The sequence below is a fragment of the Salmo salar genome, chromosome ssa23 (assembly GCF_905237065.1).
Source record: "Salmo salar chromosome ssa23, Ssal_v3.1, whole genome shotgun sequence".
Classification (NCBI taxonomy): domain Eukaryota; kingdom Metazoa; phylum Chordata; class Actinopteri; order Salmoniformes; family Salmonidae; genus Salmo; species Salmo salar.
The window spans coordinates 30,435,091-30,449,501 of NC_059464.1; the positions used below are offsets into that span (position 1 = coordinate 30,435,091).

General features: G+C 43.2%; 1 protein-coding gene across 3 annotated transcripts in view; it reads right to left on the minus strand.

Moving 5' to 3' along the window:
- Positions 1–887, minus strand: part of LOC106584380 (neurogenic locus notch homolog protein 2) — a 58,201-nt gene extending 57,314 nt beyond the window's left edge. For all 3 annotated transcript variants that reach the window (XM_014169622.2, XM_014169621.2, XM_014169620.2), the window contains exon 1: positions 504–887. In XM_014169622.2, coding sequence (XP_014025097.1) covers positions 504–576 — 73 coding nt within the window. In that variant the 5' untranslated portion in view covers positions 577–887. The remainder of the gene's footprint in view (positions 1–503) is intronic.
- Between the last annotated feature and the right edge of the window lie 13,524 nt (positions 888–14,411).

The following is a 14,411-nucleotide window of genomic DNA, read 5'->3' on the forward strand; positions in this document are numbered from 1 at the left end:
CTATATTGGGCGAGCGCGCTGGTTAACTAACATATGGGCAGCGCTGCGAGACATCGAGCATAGGTGTCAATAGCTAAATTGTTGCAACTAAATTTAATTTCTAATTAAACACCATCCACAAATCTTACTTGATACTGTGCGTGTACTGTCGGTTACACTAGATTTGAGATAGACGTATACAATGTATTCTAAAGAACAAACTGCCAAAAAAAAAGTACAGTTGTGCTGTAACTTTTTCCCATTCTTCACCTTGTTGCGAGCTGCTACTGGCTACTTTATTTGTTACAAAGTTACTAAACTGATGCATAAGAGGCACGTGACAAAGTATTAATATCGACATGTGTTACTTTGGATCCAAAAGTCGCCTAATCAGCCCCTGTTATTATGCAGAAGCGTGTGCAGATGCTTCGCCCCATGCCAGCACTGATGCTAAGTCATTAGCGAGAGAATACGATTTAGGTCATAGAAATGTATCAAAAGCAAAACTTATCTCAGTAACTTACCCAAAGAAAGTCTAACGCAACAGACGACGATGACTAATACTTTGCCCGAAGAGAAAACGGGTAATTGGCCCATATTTTCTGTAAAATCCACATAGAGTCGCCAGCGCGAGGCTGAGCTCTGTCTCCGGTTAGGTGAACTAAACTTCTAAATGTGTCGTCAAGAACAATACTATTACGAAGTTAAAATAATAAAGACCCCGTTCCCCTTGTTTCGTCCACGTCTGTTTTTTCTTTAAAATCTTCGTTTTTGTTTCTATTTTCCTATAAAAGACAACAGCACTGTAGTCAGTTTCTTCACTCCTCACCTCGTCACTGAAGTCACTAAGAGGAAAATCTATTCCTCCGCAGAAGTTACAGAGAAGGATCTATCTGAGCAGTATATATGAGTGTCGGCACATTTGAAGATACACTTGACACTCACTAAATCAACATTGCATTACAAATTGATTACTGAGATATTTTAGTGTTTGTAAATGTGGAACTGTTTTAGAATTCCACTTTTCGAATTTTACTTTTATTTTTCTCTGTCGCCGCGGCGGAGGAATTTTCACATATTTTCTACTTCTCAAAGCTTCGTATGACTGAAATTTAACCCGTTCATAGATGTTTTTCTCTCTCCACATTGGGCCTAGATGTTGACGCTTTTCCGTTCAGCCTTTTAACTCCCACTCTTTCTTAATTGTACTACTATAGGTTGCCCTCATTGGCAAGTTTACTGGTATTTGTGACTCATGAAGGTGATCAGAATATTTCCCTTCAATAACTATACCATTGTGTTTACTGTCAATGTTGTTTTGATGAACAATATTACTTTCAATAACCAGATTAGTAAAACAAATAAGCAACATCAATAAACGTGCAGTCACAATGCAATCTGGTAGCCTACAGTATATAGTGTGATAGGCTATACATTTGAATAATTGTAGGCCTTGTCATACAGTATTATAAATAGGCTGTCTTGTGATTTGTGATAATATAGCCTATTTCCATCATGAGGTTTAAGAACAAGAGCAGCACTTTATTGTTATCATTCAACCTCCAATATAACAATAAACTGAATTACTTTATATTCACAGATACTAACAACAGTTATTGCAGGCTATTATGGTCACATCCTTCTGATCCAGGTGTAAATCACTGACTCATGACCTAAACACAGAACTCATCCCATTGTTTGTTTTTGACACCCTGTTAGAGAAACTTTGCAGGACCCCTGCTGTTGGGACCATAGACATTAAATCCAGGATGTTCGTCTGTCCCTATTGACCCCTCATGAAAGAGCTGGGACCAGGGGGAGCAAATTGATCTCCTCAGGGGTTCCACCTAAATCAAATCAAATCAAATTTTATTGGTCACATACACGTGTTTAGCAGATGTTATTGCGGGTGTAGCGAAATGCTTGTGCTTCTAGCTCCGACAGTGCAGTAATGTCTAACAAGTAATATCTAATAGTTTCACAACATATACCCAAAAAACACGTACATCTAAGTAAGGAATGGATTGAGAATATATATAGATATATGTCAGAGTGGCATTGGACTAAGATACAGTATAGTATAGAATACATATGAGATGAGTTTCTTTGTTGACTACGAACTTGCTTTACCCAGTGGGACAGACTATGTTTGTTCTTACACTCGGGACTCTGACTCTCTATTGGTTACACAGACTTTTGGCCTCCCATCCCATTCTAACCACCTCTCGCCGGCTTTGTATTAATGTTACCTGATGAAATTGCTGTACAATATGATCTTGTTGCTGTCTGATGCACATTCAGATGTCATAAATCAGCACTGCAGAGCTCCCCTCTCCTATGCCGTGCCTTGATTGTATTACTGTTGATGATATCTGGAAATGTGCATGTACATCCTGGCCCTTCTACCTTTGCTAGCCCCAATTGTGACTTGTGCTCTGATATCTGCTTCACTGATTTCTGCTCCTGTAAAAGCCTGGGTTTTCTGCACGTTAACACTAGAAGCTTATTACCTAAAATGGATCAATTGAAAGTGTGGGTTCACCCCTCCAATCTAGATGTGTTGGTAATTAGTGTTTTGAATACTTATAACCTTTCTGGTTATAACCTTTTTCGGCAAGATAGATCTTCCAAATGTGGGGGAGAGGCAATCTTTACCATGGATCGCCTTCAGTTGTCTCCACCCCAAACAATTTGATGGTTTAAACTTTCAAATAGCTCTTTGTTGACTGTTGCGATGATCCTCAATTTTTTATTTAACCTTTATTTAACTAGGCAAGTCAGTTCAGAACAAATTATTATTTACAATGACGGCCTACCAGGGAACAGTGGGCTAACTGCCTTGTTCAGGGGCAGATTTTTACCTTGTCAGCTCAGGGATTCGATCCAGCAACCTTTCGGTTACTGGCCCAACGCTCTAACCACTAGGCTACCTGCCGCCCCAAAATTATTGAAGTGGCTCGTGTTTCATTTCCTTAAAGTGGCCAGTGATTCCTAATTTATGTCTATAGGCAGCAGCCTCTGATGTGCTGGAGATGGATTTTTAACAGTCAGTGGTGTAGTATAGAATACAATACAGTATATTCATATGAAATGGGTGATGCAATATGATAGCACAATTTAAAACATTTACATTTACATTTAAGTCATTTAGCAGACGCTCTTATCCAGAGCGACTTACAAATTGGACTAAGATACCGTAGAATAGTGTGGAGTGCAGTTTATACATATGAGATGAGTAGGGAACATTATTACAGTGGCTAGTGATCCATTTCTAAAAGTGGCCAGTGATTCCTAATCTATGTCTATAGGCAGCCGCCGTTGATGTGCTAATGATGGCTGTTTAGCAGTCTGATGGCCTTGTGATAGAAGCTGTTTTTCAGTCTCTTGGTCCCAGCTTTGATGCACCTGTACTGACCTCGCCTTCTGGATGATAACGGAGTGAACAGGCAGTGGCTCGGGTGGTTGATGTCCTTGATGATCTTTTTGGCCTTCCTATGGCATCGGGTGCTGTAGGTGTCCAGGAGGGCGGGAAGTTTTTCCCCCGGTAATGCGTTGGGCAGACCGCACCACCCTCTGAAGAGTTTTGCGGTTGTGGGCGGTGCAGTTGCCGTACCAGGCAGTGATACAGCCAGACAGGATGCTCTCAACCTAACTCTATTGTTGCTGTAATCAATGTCAAGACAAGCCTTAAGGCAGCAGGGTAAATGTTAGGTAAACCACAAAAAAACTAACAAAATTGATCACACATTTGCTCGCTTTCTATTCCTTTATTTACAGTAACATCCATTTATCTTTCTCTCTGTTCTCCCATCTGGCTTCATGAAACACTATGTATTCTCTTTTAACAGCCAGGACACAAATTCACTGCTGTAGAAACAATTCATGCAAGTAAAAAATATCAAAAGAGTTTAATGATAAATCATGAGTGGGCCCTGTGAAAATACACTCTATCCCAAATGTGAAAATCCCAAGTTACATGAAAATGACACAGACTTAAACTGGCACTATGCAATACATTTCACAATGGAGTCTGCGGTCATATGTGTCAAAAGTCATGTAAAAGGAAGCATTACAGTTGGTCACTGTCTAGTGTACTGTTATTCATATGATGTGGCCTTCCGAAGTGTGTATGAGAGTGTGGGCCTCTAGCTTAGCCATGTGCAGAACTAGACGATTACTGCAGTTCCTCATCACTATTGCACTGATGAAAAAGAAGCAGGGACTTAAGAGAAAATAAATTAATAAAATAAATTAATAAATACATCATAATAGAGTTGGAAAACGCCTACTTGATCAGCTATAACACATGGCATTATACCTCAGCATCAACTCTGAACAATGGATGTACTACTAGAATACGGGTTGCTGTATGACTCTGCTTTAGTTTTTGCAATCCTTTCTTGGTGCATTGGTGTCTGGCTGCCACATGCTCATTAATTACTGTTCTCACAAAAAACTCTAGTATTTTTAATAACCAAGGACATATAGCCTGAAACTACCCCACTCACTTCAGAGTCTTTGATTGAACAGTGCAGTGTCACAAAGGATGACCTGAACAATTCGTGTTTGAGTCCGTAGCACCCATTTCCTGATGTGGGAGGCAAAACAAGGATACAAGCTATTAAGATAAAGAAAATGATCTGTTCAATTAAGGAAGATGTAGGCCAATAGATATTGAAATGTTCTGTATAGTTCTGTGTATGTATACTACTGGAGATTCAACATGTGTGTTTGCCAATCGATATCGGAGCAGTGCAGTTCACACCAGTGTAGTGATCATCAGGAAGACTCCAGCTGTCAGACAATAGATTTATAGCAGTGGACATTGGTGTCAGGGGGCAGATAAAGGGCTGCAGAGTAATTGCCCGTGGATTGGTCCCCCCCTCACACCACAACTCCCCCACCCCGATTTGATAACCGTGGGAAACCAAATCACTGGTTGTCATTTTAGAAATAAATGCTTCAACTATGCCCCTACGTTCTGTAGGGGCATAGTTGGCATGCAAGAGGAATATATAGTTAGACATGTAGACATGAAGTCTGATGGTTGGTGGAGTTGTTTACATGTAATTCACTACACTCATCTACAAAACATGGCGCCTTGTGGCCTCCTGGACTGATCCACTAAACAGAGGTGAATACATACAAATGGATAGAAATAGTTATACAGTTAGTGATAGCTGCCGTTATTTAATTAACCTCATTCATCAAACATGGCCCCTCATTGTGGCATCCTAGACTGGTCAACAGAACAGAGACCAACAAAGATCAAAGACCACAGGACAGTGGACCTAAAGTGTTGAAAGTTTGGACACAGCTACTCATTCCAGGGTTTTTCTTCACTTTACTATTTTGTACATTGTAAATTAATAGTGAAGACATCAAAACGATTAAATAACACATATGGAATCATGTAGTAACCAAAAAAGTGTTAAACAAATCAAAATATAGCCACCCTTTGCCTCTCAACCAGTTTCATGAGGTAGTCACCTGGAATGCATTTCAATTAACAGGTGTGCCTTGTTAAAAGTGAATTTGTGGAATGTATTTCCTTCTTAACGCATTTGAGCCAACCACTTGTGTTGTGACAAGGTAGGGGTGGTATACAGAAGATAGCCCTATTTGGTAAAATACCAAGTCCATATTATGGCAAGAACAGCTCACATAAGCAAAGAGAAATGACAGTCCATCATTACTTTAAGAAATGAAGGTTAGCCAATGTGAAAAATTTCAAGAACTTTGAAAGTTTCCTCAAGTGCAGTCGCAAAAAAACATCAAGCACTATGATGAAACTGGCTCTCATGAGGACCGCCACAGGAAAGGTAGACCCAGATTTACCTTTGCTGCAGAGGACAAGTTCATTAGTTACCAGTCTCAGATATTGCAGCCCAAATAAATGCTTCACAGAGTTCAAGTAACAGACACATGTCAACATCAACTGTTCAGAGGAGACTGTGTGAATCAGGCCGTCATGGCCAAATTGCTGCAAAGAAACCACTACTAAAGGACACCAATAAGGAGAAGAGACTTGCTTGGGCAAACACGAGCAATGGACATTAGACCGATGAAAATCTGTCCTCTGGTCTGATGAGTCCAAATTTGAGATTTTTGGTTCCAACCGCCGTGTCTTTGTGAAACGCAGAGTAGGTGATCTCCTTATGTGTGGTTCCCACTGTGAAGCATGGAGGAGGAGGTGTGATGGTGTGGGGGTGCTTTTCTGGTGATACTGTCTGTGATTTATTTAGAATTCAAGGCACACAACCAGCATGGCTACCCCAGCATTCCTTTTGTTGACCTTCCTGTAAGATTTTACATTTAGATTAGATTAATTTATTAGTCACATGCACAGGGACGCAGATGTAATTGCAGTGAAACTCATAAGCTCAGAAATCCAACAGTGCAGGTCAAAAAGAGAAGAGAATGAAACAATAATAAAAATTATATATATATATACTGCTCAATAAAATAAAGGGAACACTTAAACAACACATCCTAGATCTGAATGAAAGAAATAATCTTATTAAATACTATTTTCTTTACATAGTTGAATGTGCTGACAACAAAATCACACAAAAATAATCAATGGAAATCCAATTTATCAACCCATGGAGGTCTGGATTTGGAGTCACACTCAAAATTAAAGTGGAAAACCACACTACAGGCTGATCCAACTTTGATGTAATGTCCTTAAAACAAGTCAAAATGAGGCTCAGTAGTGTGTGTGGCCTCCACATGCCTGTATGACCTCCCTACAACGCCTGGGCATGCTCCTGATGAGGTGGCGGATGGTCTCCTGAGGGATCTCCTCCCAGACCTGGACTAAAGCATCCGCCAACTCCTGGACAGTCTGTGGTGCAACGTGGCGTTGGTGGATGGAGCGAGACATGATGTCCCAGATGTGCTCAATTGGATTCAGGTCTGGGGAACGGGCGGGCCAGTCCATAGCATCAATGCCTTCCTCTTGCAGGAACTGCTGACACACTCCAGCCACATGAGGTCTAGCATTGTCTTGCATTAGGAGGAACCCAGGGCCAACCGCACCAGCATATGGTCTCACAAGGGGTCTGAGGATCTCATCTCGGTACCTAATGGCAGTCAGGCTACCTCTGGCGAGCACATGGAGGGCTGTGCGGCCCCCCAAAGTAATGCCACCCCACACCATGACTGACCCACCGCCAAACCGGTCATGCTGGAGGATGTTGCAGGCAGCAGAACGTTCTCCACGGCGTCTCCAGACTCTGTCACGTCTGTCACGTGCTCAGTGTGAACCTGCTTTCATCTGTGAAGAGCACAGGGCGCCAGTGGTGAATTTGCCAATCTTGGTGTTCTCTGGCAAATGCCAAACGTCCTGCACGGTGTTGGGTTGTAAGCACAACCCCCACCTGTGGACGTCGGGCCCTCATACCACCCTCATGGAGTCTGTTTCTGACCGTTTGAGCAGACACATGCACATTTGTGGCCTGCTGGAGGTCATTTTGCAGGGCTCTGGCAGTGCTCCTCCTGCTCCTCCTTGCACAAAGGCGGAGGTAGCGGTCCTGCTGCTGGGTTGTTGCCCTCCTACGGCCTCCTCCACGTCTCCTGATGTACTGGCCTGTCTCCTGGTAGCGCCTCCATGCTCTGGACACTACGCTGACAGACACAGCAAACCTTCTTGCCACAGCTCGCATTGATGTGCCATCCTGGATGAGCTGCACTACCTGAGCCACTTGTGTGGGTTGTAGACTCCGTCTCATGCTACCACTAGAGTGAAAGCACCGCCAGCATTCAAAAGTGACCAAAACATCATCCAGGAAGCATAGGAACTGAGAAGTGGTCTGTGGTCCCCACCTGCAAAACCACTCCTTTATTGGGGGTGTCTTGCTAATTGCCTATAATTTCCACCTGTTGTCTATTCCATTTGCACAACAGCATGTGAAATGTATTGTCAATCAGTGTTGCTTCCTAAGTGGACAGTTTGATTTCACAGAAGTGTGATTGACTTGGAGTTACATTGTGTTGTTTAAGTGTTCCCTATATATATATATATATATATACACTGCTCAAAAAAATAAAGGGAACACTTAAACAACACAATGTAACTCCAAGTCCATCACACTTCTGTGAAATCAAACTGTCCACATAGGAAGCAACACTGATTGACAATAAATTTCACATGCTGTTGTGCAAATGGAATAGACAACAGGTGGAAATTATAGGCAATTAGCAAGACACCCCCAATAAAGGAGTGGTTCTGCAGGTGGTAACCACAGACCACTTCTCAGTTCCTATGCTTCCTGGCTTCCTCCATGTGCTCACCAGAGGTAGCCTGACTGCCATTAGGTACCGAGATGAGATCCTCAGACCCCTTGTGAGACCATATGCTGGTGCGGTTGGCCCTGGGTTCCTCCTAATGCAAGACAATGCTAGACCTCATGTGGCTGGAGTGTGTCAGCAGTTCCTGCAAGAGGAAGGCATTGATGCTATGGACTGGCCCGCCCGTTCCCCAGACCTGAATCCAATTGAGCACATCTGGGACATCATGTCTCGCTCCATCCACCAACGCCACGTTGCACCACAGACTGTCCAGGAGTTGGCGGATGCTTTAGTCCAGGTCTGGGAGGAGATCCCTCAGGAGACCATCCGCCACCTCATCAGGAGCATGCCCAGGCGTTGTAGGGAGGTCATATAGGCACGTGGAGGCCACACACACTACTGAGCCTCATTTTGACTCGTTTTAAGGACATTAAATCAAAGTTGGATCAGCCTGTAGTGTGGTTTTCCACTTTAATGTTGAGTGTGACTCCAAATCCAGACCTCCATGGGTTGATAAATTGGATTTCCATTGATTATTTTTGTGTGATTTTGTTGTCAGCACATTCAACTATGTAAAGAAAAAAGTATTTAATAAGATTATTTCATTCATTCAGATCTACGATGTGTTATTTTAGTGTTCCCTTTATTTTTTTGAGCAGTATATATATATATATATATATATATATACATATTTACAACTGTAACAATGATAAATGTCCATTGGGGCCAGGGTAAATGTCCATTAGATAAGAGATGCGGCCTGAGACCTTCATCTCCGTAGTGTCTCCACACACATACAGCAACCCGTATTCTAGTAGATTTTGTGTGGAGACACTGGTCTCCACACAAAATCCCATACAAAACTCCATCAGGTTCTACAGCAGCACACAATATCATATTGCACTTCATGTTCATACATGCAAATCTGCTTATTTCAAAACCTCAACAGAATAAGTTGGTTAGCAGCACATGAGGCTCTTGCTTGTGCTTGTGTTGTCATTGGCGCGCCAACGTGCCAAGTCATGGCGTTCCACAGTGGTCAGGATTAGAGGGTCAGTGAGCGCGAACCGAGGACCCAGTGACCAGGCAGGCAGGATATAGGCTGGATGCCTTCAGAGCAAATGGGTCCTGCTAAGGGGGATGTGGAGAAAGCAGTGGTTGGCGGGGAAGCAGTTTGAAGGTGTGAGGTTCTTTGGGGAAGTGGGAGGGGAGGCATAGGTCCTGAAAGGTGACCTGGGTGCTGGCAGGGCCAGGTGGGCTAGAATGTGCTGTTGTGCATGGGATCTTCCCTGAGCGGCCCTGCCGTCACCCCACCCTACTCTACCCTGGGCTATTTATACTGCACTGTGGGAAAAGGATGGCCCCAGCAGTGTGAGCTGGATTCTGCAGGGTTTATTTCTCAAAGTAATATTAATGACCCGGAGGCTCAAAGACATGAAACGTGGAACTGTCTGCCACAGGGTCCAGGTCTGCTTGTAGGGTGGTAGGGTTGAAGCTGATGTGACTGGAGCAGATTAGTTAGAGGAATAATAGGGGGAGTCCTGAGGTCAATACCAGGACCTCTTTAATACCCCATAACAAATGCATGTGTATGTTGGAGTCATTTGACTTGGTATATGGGCTGAAGTTGGACTTCATAGTGCCAGCTCCCTCCTCCCTGCCTCTCTAGCCCCAGGGTACACTGAGGTCAAACTCATTTACCATAGTCCATGACATTTTAACCACACTAACACACTGACTGGGTGAGAATGTGAGAGAGGAAGGGAGTGGGAGGGGGGAGAGAGAGAAAAAATGAAAATAAAATGGCGGGAAAACATTGTACAGAGAAGTACTGGTGCTGTAAGTCAGTGACGAGTGTTTATCAGGCTTTTGCAAGTGAATGCACTGGTGTGTATATGAGTGCATGTGTGTGTGTTTGTACTTGTACGTGTTTGTGTGTGAGAGTTTGACACACTGAGTAGGCTAGTAGCCAATGCTCAAAAAGGGCTTTGGTTTTTGATATTCCCCTTCCCGAGGTATCACAAAGCACAGCCATGTTTTTCACTAAGGTCTCCCATATAAAAATACAAATGTTTTTAAATGGTTAAAGTGATAGATATTTTTGACACACCCCCTTAACTCAAACAGTGCAGGATAATGCCTGGCTGGGGGGGGTGACAGTGACAACCTAAGCTCATGTAACCCAATATTGTAAGCTCTGATATTGCAAAAGAAAATGAGCAAGTAGTCAGTTATCTGCACTAGATACACAAACAACAACATTAGGATATCTTAATGCATCTTGGAAATATAGACCTGTAAACACACAGATACAATAGTCTGAAATATCAACTATGAATATTTATGATGAATGTAAACTTCACTTTTTGGTAGCTGTTCAAATTTGCTCTCATTCAGTGCTGTATAGTGCCAGTGTAGGCTGCTGAGGGGAGAATGGCTTATAATAATGGCTGGAACGCGCAAATGGAATGGCATCAAACACCTGGAAACCTTTTGATGTATTTGATGTATTTGATACCATTCCGCTGATTCCGCTCCAGCCATTACCACGAGCCCGTTCTCCCCAATTAAGGTGCCACCAACCTCCTGTGCTATGGTCCTGCTTGAGAAAAAGGCATACATGTTTTTTGATGTTATGGCCATTGTAACCAGCTCTAAGGCAAGTGGGCTCAGACACTGAAAATTGTCATTTTTCCCAGTCAAAGGTTCCTCTGTGGATGTTATATGTTTAGCCCCTACTCTTGCAATTACGTTAGTGGGCCCCCCTAGATTTCAATCCAAATCCAATATGGCTGCCACATTACCATTAAATGGTGGTTTAATCACCTGTATCTGTACATGTTTTAAATGAGAGCCATTTTTCAGATTTGTGTACTGAACTTATGACCTGTACTCAATACTATTTTTGTGTATGTCAACTACTGTATGTTAAGAATCCAATATGCCCACCATATACACTCAAACACCTTTATCTGGATATATAAAAAGGCAGCAGACAGCTTGGCATGGCAACACCAAGTATTCTTAGTCACAAGCCTCTTTGAGGATCAATAAGACAACTAGGAGGCTCCAATGAAAGGTAAGAAAATCCAACCCTGGACTCTAACATCCTCTCCCTAACTCTACAACTTGCCCCTCCAGGATTGGGCTCTTAAGTCAACTCCTTATCATTTAGAAGTGAGCTTTGATTCATTGCTAGTCCAATACATCTGCCTGAATCCAACATGACCTTATGCTGGCTCACTGCATTTGTGATGCATATTAGGATGTTCCGGTGCACTCTTATCCTGTTTGGGTTGACCTGCCACATTGCTTCTTCCAGACAATCATATCCACTATCCTGACTGTCTGGCCTGGAGTTGCTGTATATGTTGACTTGGTGACAGTTATGGTGTATGGGGAGGATGCAACCACACATGACAAGCCAAAAGACAGGTGTTCACTACAATGAACCAACACAACCTGAAACTCATTTGATAAGAAATACCATCAACTTATTGGGCCTTCATGTCATAGGACTTGCACCTCCCCAATGTCAATATCATCCTGAATCTCCCAGAACTGTCCATGATAGGCCCACTCCACCATCAGTCCTCCCCTTAGGCAGTTAATAGAGACAGAGACACCATGGAACTGGACTGCCACATGTCAGTACGCCATTCCACAGCCAAAATGCTGTCTGGAAATTTCTGCCGTGTGTACCTATGTGTTCTCATATGTACCTATTTTGCTACCAACCCTGGCTGGCCAGCCCATGTGACACTTGAACTGGACTCACATGTGAAGAATGAGCTTTCATGCTGGGGTGACTCATGCATTGGTTTGGGAAACTACAGTAATCCCAACATCCCTGTACGGACATGCCATTTATGGCAAACAAGAGGCACTGTAGGATGGTAAAACTAGCTGTATGGGATCATTTATGGTGGCTGGGTATTGACTGTGAGATAGTGGTCTTTGTGGACCATGCTTCATCAGCTCCACCTCCTCTGCAACCCTTTTACTGTTTGTCAAAGCCCAGGGATCATCTTCAAATGTATATGTGTGTGGAGCTGTGCTTCGTCCCTCACAACCAACGCTTCTTAGTCATAGTCTATGACCTACACTCCAAGTAACCTCTAATTAACCTGAGGTCGCCCTCACCGGTCCAGTTACTCTCCTCATCTCCTGCTGGGCATGCTCCAGTCTGCAATCAATGCCAACCACTCACAGTTAATATCAGCCAAATTATAATCCTATCTGACTTCCAAAGGAATATAAAGAAATATGTAGGATGTGACCTGCAAGACTTTTTGCGACATTCAACATAAAAAACTCCACCCACAATTAGGCATTGGAAAGTTTGCCAAGTCTGTTTGTGACAGCCCTTTCACAGACTTTCCTTCAGAACCAGACAACCACCCATTCTACTACTGGAGTATCCCCAGCATCATCATTCAGGCTATGATAACATTCCTGTAGTTCTGGGGCCATTGGGTCTCTTTGGTATACAAGCTGCATCTGCTAACTGCCTATAGCGAACTGTAGAAATGGAAACTGATCACACCACAGCCAGTCATACAGAAAGGATACTACCCTTGTCGCTGCAGATTCCACAGAATGACCAGTTAGCTGTGCAAGCTGATCAGACCCAGAACTACAACCCCCACTGGCTGCTGGTCATGGCCCCAGAACTACAACCACCACTGGCTGCTGGTCATGGCCCCAGAACTACAACCACCACTGGCTGCTGGTCATGGCCCCAGAACTACAACCACCACTGGCTGCTGGTCAGGCCCCAGAACTACAACCACCACTGGCTGCTGGTCATGGCCCCAGAACTACAACCACCACTGGCTGCTGGTCATGGCCCCAGAACTACAACCACCACTGGCTGCTGGTCATGGCCCCAGAACTACAACCACCACTGGCTGCTGGTCATGGCCCCAGAACTACAACCACCACTGGCTGCTGGTCATGGCCCCAGAACTACAACCACCACTGGCTGCTGGTCAGGCCCCAGAACTACAACCACCACTGGCTGCTGGTCATTGCCCCAGAACTACAACCACCACTGGCTGCTGTTCATGGCCCCAGAACTACAACCACCACTGGCTACTTTGTCTCCACACCCGTTAAGGACACACTCATGTCCTGGTCACCTCAAAGACTTTGAATCAACCTTGCATACTTAGTTGAGGTGGGGAAAAGAGGGCTATACATATAAACTATTAGGGTAGCTAACTGTTGTACTATGGTTGCTTTCCTGTAACTTGGTTATGCTAATGTGTGCTTGTGTCGTGAATTATATTTTGTGGAATTTCCCATTGTTGATATGCTGTAAGTGTGTGAATGAGATTAAAACATGAACACACATTGAAAAACTAGTTGGCTTCAGCTATTCAAACACAACAGAGTCATGTCAGTGCCACTCATAGTCCTAGATAAGATATACCAAGAGCCTTACAAAACCATTTTAAAGACAGAATAACACAATACAAAATTAACAGGGGCTACTTACATTCAGGCAACAGTGTTTGAGTGTAATCATGTTGGACATATTGGATTCAGAAAAAAAAAAATTCATACCAACAGTATTTATAGGCATGAGTGTTGTACACAATAATAAAAAAAAACATATTTACAGGTGATTTAACCTCCATCAAAGTTATTGTGGTAGCCATATTGGATTTTGGACGCCATATTGGATTTGAGGCTCAATAGGAAGATCATCTGTGATGGCCTCCTGATTTAATTGCAAGACTAGGGGCTACATTTTCAAAATCCTTTAAGGAACATGTCTGAGCCCACTTAGTTTTCTTAGAGCCAATTACAAGTCACAACATCAAAAACATTGTAACTGTATGCATTTTTGTCAGGCAGAACTATACAGCGCTGAATATCTATCAATTTAACCACTTTTGCAATACATGGGAGACCTTACAAAGAGACCTTGCAGATATGGAAACACATGCTTGTGTTTTGTTATATCTTGGGTATAGGTATCTAAAAATAAATGTGGGGCTTTGCCACTAGCCTAGAGATAGTGTAAAGTGAGTGAGCCTGTCGTTTCTCCAGGCGGGGGTTAATTGTATCATAAATTCACGAGTTGTTAGAGGACAGGCATGACTGGTATTCACACCTCACCGTTCTAGCTCAGA